At 40.5% G+C, this 8,331-nt stretch overlaps 1 protein-coding gene across 1 annotated transcript; it reads right to left on the bottom strand.

The window, feature by feature from the left end:
* Positions 540-4,367, bottom strand: LOC110432942 (ras GTPase-activating protein-binding protein 2). The gene is made up of 9 exons (XM_021454234.1): positions 4,208-4,367; positions 3,833-3,973; positions 2,974-3,271; positions 2,369-2,631; positions 2,101-2,278; positions 1,889-2,007; positions 1,734-1,799; positions 1,483-1,558; positions 540-952 (listed from the first exon to the last, which is right to left on the bottom strand). Exons 1-9 carry the CDS (start codon positions 4,229-4,231, stop codon positions 798-800), a joined length of 1,320 nt encoding a protein of 439 aa, XP_021309909.1. The 5' UTR covers positions 4,232-4,367; the 3' UTR covers positions 540-797.

Here is an 8,331-nt window from a genome sequence, read left to right as displayed (position 1 = left end):
TAAGCATCTACTCGATTGTACAATGTAACTCGAATGTGTAATCCCTTTGGTAGCAAGTACAGACTGAGTAATGTGTAACCCCATTGCTGTCACAACCAGCTCAATCATTCTTCCTAACAGGAAACAAAGATGTCACTGCGTAAAACTTCTAATTGGAAGCCGGATGAAGACAATGCGCCTTTGATCTCGAGGGTGAGGTGGGATAACCCAATTGCAACGGTTCTCATTCTTAAATCACTCCGTACTGATCCTCCTTGCCTCTCCTTCATTTCTTGGAAGTATGAGGCACTAGCACAACCACAGCTACAGCTCATTCTTATGGCACAGCCTTATACGCAGTGTCCATATCAAATGAAACCTATCGTACTCCAGCAATGGAAAAAGACAACCGGCATTTGTTCACATCAATATCAACATTTACTGCGGAGTTTGCCGTTCCAGCTCTATTGCATTTGTATCAATGATTCTGGGCGCCCTAGATAAGGCTGAAACCTTGAGAATGCAATGTAACATGTGTTAAGCTGAAACCTCCAGTGCCATGCAGAAGCAAAACACCAAATACCACCGCCAGTCATGCACAAGCAACAATAGCAGCAAGGGTAATAGAACAGCCGATCTTAATGTAAAGGGATAGCGTCAGGCTAGCAAAAGTTTAAGTGACATAGGTGCACACATTCATCGACAAACAAGCCCCAAAACCCAAAAGCAACCTAGCAGCTGATAGGCTGCTTTGTTCAGGATCTCTCTCTCGCTTTGACGACACGGGATCAAAACCTTATGTTTGCTGCTGCACCGAATCAGTTCCTTGCGGTGTGGCTCCCGAGTATGCCCCTCTCTTGGTGAGGAACACGACCGTAGCCGTTCGACCTACTGCGGTTACCATTGTACTCGTCACCTCCGCCTCTCGCATATCCACGGCCTCCACCGCTGAAACGGCCACGTCCTCCCCTCCCTGCAAATGCCAGTGTGAAACCCATTAGGGAAACATGTTCAATGGTTTGATATCTACATCTTGCTAGGTACACCACATATTCATCAAAAAAATGCATAGTGTAATCAACACCATCCTTCTGCAAGGAGCAGCAACAATCACACACAAAGCGGTCGCTGCCAAACCATTTGTGTTTTTACTGTATGTATGTGCAGAACCACAGATTGACAGCAAACTATTTTACCATTAGCATACATTGTACAATCTGAGAGCTGAACAACGTGTGGATCAAACAACAGTTGAACACCCCTAACTGGAACCACCAAGTTTGGCCTTCAAATATAACATTTTGGTGTATATTTTCAGAGTACAAATGTTGTGTTTTTCCTTTATATACTCACACAAACATGAAACCATCACATCTAAATTCATGGAAATGTACAGGTCTGGAGTTTAAAGCATCAAATTTTCGATAGCACTCCAAGCCTCTAAGAGAAATAACAGAAAAAATGCAAATATAGCACCAGTACCAACAGAAAACATGAACTTACTTCCACCTCTTATTCCGCTATTTGGCTTCCTCTCCTCAACATATATCTGCCGTCCATTTATTTCAATTGGTGAAGCCTAAAAATGGGACAACAATTTAGTTTATACAATGTGTTGAAACAGATTAAAATACATAAAACAATGATGAAGAAAGAAAGCATATAGCTTTTCTCAAAGGAAAAAAAAAGAACACAAGAAACTGAAGGAACTACTAACACACAATAATTCAAAATGCATTGATGCTAACAGTCACCTTTAACGCATTGTGTACACCGCTGAGTTCCTCGAATTCCACGAAAGCATAATAGCCACCAGTCTCCTACCAATTCAGCCACATAACCCAATCAATTAATAGTTTGATACTTGTGTTATTGGAAGTGAAGAATCAAAAGACAATTAACAGCAAACCTTTCGGCTTCTGATAGCAACACCGTCAGGAATAAGCCGACCAAACTTTTTGAACTCACTTTCAAGATCAGCCTCATTTACATTTGCTGGCACGTTGCCAACATAAACAGATTTGCTCTCTAGTTATATGAACAGAAAAGCTTGGGTCAGTAAACAATGCATAAGATTCAAATCCCCAGAGAATTTTGATGTTTAACAGAGGATAGGACAACCTTCATCATCATGGGCAGCACCCTCACCATAGACATCAGACCTTGGTTTCTCAGCTCCCGTTGATGAAGCCATAACTGAATGTTGGGTCTGGATTGACTCTGTTGTAGGGTGAGAAGGCTTACTCACTGGTACTTGCTGCGCTACCGGGAATGCAGGAGGAGCCTTTGCGGTTTTTAGCTGCATGAATCAGTCAAGTGTAGTTTTAAAGATGCATCAGGCAAAGATGTTAAACAAATCAAATTATAAAGCAAGTAAGAAGTGACATACGATGGAAGCATAAGTCTTCTTTACTGGTTCACCAACAGGCTCCTCGACGTGAGGAGGCGGAACAGGTGGAGGTTGCACCGGCTCCTCAGGAGCGACTGTCATTTCATTTGAGAAAGAAGGCGGTTCTTCAGGAAGGGGCTCCTCTCCCCAGTTGTCAGATGACACTACTTGCTGTTGTGGCTCAGAATAAGTATAGTTGTCGACCAAATCATGTCCTTCTGGTGCTATTTGTTGAGTTTCTTCCTCGTGAATGTACTCAGGAGCTGCAGGCAGTAACAATTGTCAGGAACATTGCCTATTAATTTGTGTATGAGACAGTAAACACATTATGGAAAATAAGTACTGCCGTAGAGCCTATCCATATGTGAATACTTATGGTTCCCACCAAAATAGCATGCCAAAGGTGCCTTTGGCAGTTTAAGAAACAGAGACAGATAAGTTTCATATGAAGATGTAAGAAGCTACCTCAGAAAACCTAATGCAAAATAGCATGTTCTTGGTCAACGAAGAATTGGAATTAAATGCTTAACATATAAATCTCAAGTCAATCAACAGGGATTTAAAAAGACTACAGTAGGTGCAGCCAAATATTTGAAGTTCCATACCAGTCTCAACAACTGTGTTGGGTGCCAAATTGCTCTCGTAGTCTTCCTGACCAATCACTGGCGCAGGCTGCACATGTTCTTGGTCAACAAAGTGAAAGTAATCGTTGAGGACAAAGTAACCCTTCTCTTGAGGGGCAAGGAAGAACATCTGGATAAATTTCCTTTGGTGGCTGTACTCCTTGGTCTGCACGAGACCGGAGACCATAACTAGCACCCCATCGCCCCATGAGTTGACAAAGTTGGCAGTCTTGATCTCGATTTGGGTGAAGTTCAAGGACATGATGAGCGAGTGTATGTCCTGTGAAAGTAGCATGCATTTTAAGGTTAGCTATAGATGAAAGTATGAAACACACGGGGTATGCATGAACCGAAAGTAGTTACATGTAACTTTAGGTGCAGTGTACACAAAATCAAGTAAGGAAGCCGACAAATGAAGTGGCATGCAACATACATACTTTAGGAGCGTTATTGGCAAAATGAAACAAGTGAAGCGGATAAATAAAGTGTCATGCATCATATCCAACTTTAGCAATATTATAAGCAAAATCAACCAGTGGCGTGCACGATAATACACTACGACAACACATGAAAATAAACGCTTACGCCAGCAACTAAAAGGTCATTGGGGGAAATCACTAGTAACTAGTAAGGTTCTAGGAGCTAAGTGATGGGCCATGATTAATGGTACATTACAACAACAGAACATGTGCAGATTGAGCAGACAATAATCTGAAGCCAGAGTATAATGACAACTAAAGAGCAGACAATCATCCGAGGCCAAAGTATAATGACAACTAAAGAGGAAACGCAATCTAAGATAGACAGTGAGGGCGAACAGAAAGATAAGGTTGCGACAAACCATCATGTTGTTGGCGGCCGCGGTCGTGCCGGTGAGGTCGTCGACGCGGACCATGGTGCTAGCATCACTGTAGAACTGGTGGACTACATCCGGGGTTTGTTGCAGCAGGTTGTAGTAGTTTCGCAGGAAGTAAGTCCCCACCTGCCAAGCCACGGATTAGTCATCTCACCGCACGCGAAAACCACCGGAACCCAGCCCCAGCCCCGAGCCGGCGTCGGGCAGATTAATCCACGAGCTGACGACGACGAGCCGCCACGAAGGGGTGGCGGCCGGGATTCAGGGGGTAGGGTTTTGCGTCGCGTGAGGATAGGAGGGAGATCCTGCCCCCCAGCATACAGCTATAACCCATGGGTAATGGATAGGAGAAGAGAGTACCTGAGTCGCCGCCGCCGAAGCCATGGGTGAGAGAGAGAGGGGACACCAGCCGAGCAGAGGAGGCGAGTAGAGCACGAGACAACCCTAGATCTGAACAAGACGAAGTGCGAGCGATCGTTTTCTAATACTGCTGCTGACCCCTAGGATCCCACCGCGTTACGCTGCAGCCACAGCCGACGGATCAAGAATAAAGGGACACGATCGGTGAGGGGAACGTATCCGGGATACTTTGCACATAGACCCCTTGAGAAAACGCTCTGTCTCATCTGAGTACATTTTATTTTGTGTTTACACCCCTAAATAGTTTCTCGCTCTCGTTTTAGATCCAGACATACTACTGTGTTACAGTCTGAGTCTGAGGTTCCGAACTCTAAACTCTCTCAAATTTACTAGTCTTTTCATGATTGATTCTGTTCACAGAACATTTTGTTTGGTCCAGCTTATTTTTTTTGTGATCGCCTGGACTCAGCTTGATATTTCCCAGAATTTTTGTTCTCGCACTTTGTGGAAACTTTGATATTAAAAAATATAATTCAGGTATACAAGATCGTCGAGGTTCAAGTTTGACATGAGTCACATGATGCTGAAGCTAGCATTGGTGTATAACCGTATAGTTAAATTTTCGATCTTATGTAGACGGATTGTATTTGGGACTAAGATTTCAGACTAACATACTTAGCAAGTTTGGGACTAAGATTTCAGACTATGATTTCGAGATCTGGTTGGCACCCTGAAACAGTACAAGGGCAGCTAGTAATTCACTCTATTTCTGATTGTATTTGCTGACCAGTAGTATAAGTTAACTACTGTTATGCCTCAGGTAGCATCTGAAAATCTGAATCCCAGTGATGACCTGTGTTGGGATAGACATTCTAACACATCGCATGACCATCCTGTGTCAGCAGATCCTATGAACATTCAACAAAGACGTGTGACACTCCAAACTTGCATGTCATTGAACGCAGATTGCATACTAAACCGGCCCGGTCAATGACCGTACTGTATACTCCTATATGAAAATTCCTAGTACTGTTAATACGCGACATAAGATAAAAAAAAGTTCATAAATAGAGTGTACCACGAGTAGAACTTGCATTTAACAATATGCAGGTACACGGTGTATCTTTATGTATTTTGATCTCTGGCTATTATGGCTACAAGCAGAGTGTAAAATGTAAAATCTGTTTTTTTTTATAGCAAAAGATGTTAATTCTGTTGGTGATGTTGCACAGACATCTGCTGGCTGCTCACGGCGGCCCATACGCACGAATACCCTGCAGGCCCATTCACCAAGCGAAGAACTCCCAAACGTCACACAGCCCAATAGCGCACTTGGCCCAATATCTCACACATAGAAGTAAAGCTATTTTTTTCCTTTTTTTATTCTAATATAATAATCTCTATAACTACTAATCGTGTTTATAGGATATTTAGATACTATTTTGAATATTTATACTTAGATATTTTGGTTCAAAAATAATATGCAAATGCTGAAATATCACATTTTAAAGGAAAAAAATATAAGGGAAATGCACGCATGTTGATCCCAGTAAAACATAAAACAAACTAAACAAGCTGATTCACGATAATGTTAAACGGACACAATTTTAGTGAAATCCATTTGAAGTTTGACTTTAACCACACATCCACTTCCCCTCTAATCTAATTGTGCCCCATGTCATCGTTAATATTAGAAGCTTCGCGAACTGAGCAGCCTGCTCGGATGCGGCCCGGCCCAGACATCATTATTATTTAGGACTTGTCTGAATGTTGTCGGATTCACCTCAATCCAAATGTGTTGGAGTGGAATGGGGTTTCACTCCAATCCACCCAACACATGTGGATTGATACAAATCCGACTACATCCAAACAACAAGACCTCACGGATTTCACTGACCTCGTACGGCTGGCAGTGGCTGCTAACAGGCCAGGCCGTAAGCTGTCAACAGGCCGCAGAATCCATCCGAGTGATCGGTGAAGCACGGGCCACCACGCGCACGACGGGCTGACGGGAGGACGGTACTTTGCTGTATTTTGAGCCACGTTTCTCCCTGTGGTTTGACCTTTTACTAAAACGCAAAATCTGTATTATCAGATCAATTCAATTGTGCGTTTCCTTCACTCGTGGCTTAGTGAAACGAACAGGGCCTAGCTATACCAAACATGGTTGTACTGTTGTGACCTGTGAAATCGTGCATGCGCATTATTCAAACTTCAAACATATATATGGTTTGCAAGAAAACATGTTCGGTTTCGTCGGGTGCCTCAGCTTTCAAGCATGTTTCAAGTGGTTCGTTTCTGGTTGAATTGAAGCTAGTATCTAGGGACTAGATCCTTCACGACCGGCAAAAAAAACTATAGAAAATTGCAATTATGACGTCTCACGTACTCACTCCATTTCAGATGCATATTAGTCCCTTATAAATGGCCATAAATAAAAGCATCCTATAGTAGAACATCCAATTTTTTTTTTCTCATAATGGTGCTAAAACTGTATCATATGGATGCTAGTAGTCACTTGACTACTTTGTTAGACCAAAAAACAAGAAATTTGAACATTGAAATGTGTGTGTGTGCGCGCACGCGTATGCCATGTGACTTTGTCCTAGTATATATATGTATAAGGTGTAACCACTTTTTGTTCATATCTTATAATATAAGACATATTCTCTCACAAATATTAATATATAGTACTATTAGTGCAGAGAGAGAAAATTAAATTTGTTCTTGGTCTTAGAACCAAAGATGATTATACCTTATATATTGATGGGACGGGGAGAGTATGTTCATGCGGACTAATTTATTATTAGAGTATCAAAAGAGTGTCACCAAGTTTTGACAGGTTCAATTTAATTCATATATTGCAGAGGTACCCTTTTAATAAAAGAAATAAGGTGACTTTGAAAATTTTTTACACAAGTTGCAAAAAAAATTAAAATAAGTTCCAGCGAGATGACACTGGTTCAAGGAAAAAGCGGTAGGTCCGCGGAGATTTTATCAAATTTCATGTAGCATAAATGAGCCATGCATGAGCAAGCAAGTTTTTGCATGTGTATATATGTATGCTACAGACTAAGTATATATAAACAGCATGAGAGATAAATATATATTCTTACAAATCATGAAATATTCCCTTGATAAATCAAATACAATAACACAAAAAGTTTAATATGAACATATCCAGTCTGCACCAAAAAAAATATGTAAGCTACTGTGGACAAATTTATACATTTCGAAGTGAACATGATAACATATCTACATTTAAAGTTTAATATAAGCACTTGATTTTTGGAAGGAAAACAATAATACACATGTAATTCTTAGATAGAGGCAAATTAATATCCAGAGTGTCAAACCAAATGTTTTCCCCGTTATACTAAGTAATTGTGCGCACTAAGACCTAGATTACTTTTAAAATAAAATAATATCTAGAGGAGAGTTCTGAATAAAATCTAAATCAACAAGTAGTGCAACAACTAATAAAATTAAAATTGGAAGCAGAAATCTAAATTCCTAAAGTCAGGACACATTGGCTGCAACAACAAATGATATAATTTAAAGGTAAGGTTCTGACTGTATACACATATTAAAGATACCTAGGGGTGTGATATATGCAAAGGGAAAAGCCATGAATATGGATGAAAAAGTATTGAGTAATTGGTAACTGTATCACATCCTAATTGAGATCATAGTCCATGTGTATATTGTACCGGGAATGGAGAGAGAGAGAGAGAGAGAGAGAGGAACGCAAAAAAGGGTAAGCCATTTTGCGAAAACTTCATAAATTAGCATCCTATAAATTGACGTCTGCTACATACCATTATGAAACATAATCTAAATTAACCACATATAATTTGCATCCAAAATTTACCCACTCCATTAGTAAATAATCTAATAACCCCTTAACCTTTAATCTAAATTACATAAATGTTTTTTAAAAGGAGGTAAGATATATGCATCAATATATATATGTGTTTGCTATTAACTGTAGTAGGTGCGAGTTCATATGTTTTGTGTCAATTAGTTTGATTTGATGCACCATTAATATGTGGATGTTCTTTTATGGTATAAGAACTAGTCATTCAAGACGATGTGGAGCATATGTGTAGAGAAAATGATGTATT

The sequence above is a fragment of the Sorghum bicolor genome, chromosome 2, assembly GCF_000003195.3.
Source record: "Sorghum bicolor cultivar BTx623 chromosome 2, Sorghum_bicolor_NCBIv3, whole genome shotgun sequence".
NCBI lineage: Eukaryota > Viridiplantae > Streptophyta > Magnoliopsida > Poales > Poaceae > Sorghum > Sorghum bicolor.
The sequence above is the reverse complement of the archived record's forward strand: the minus strand, read 5'-3'. Positions and strand labels throughout refer to the sequence as shown.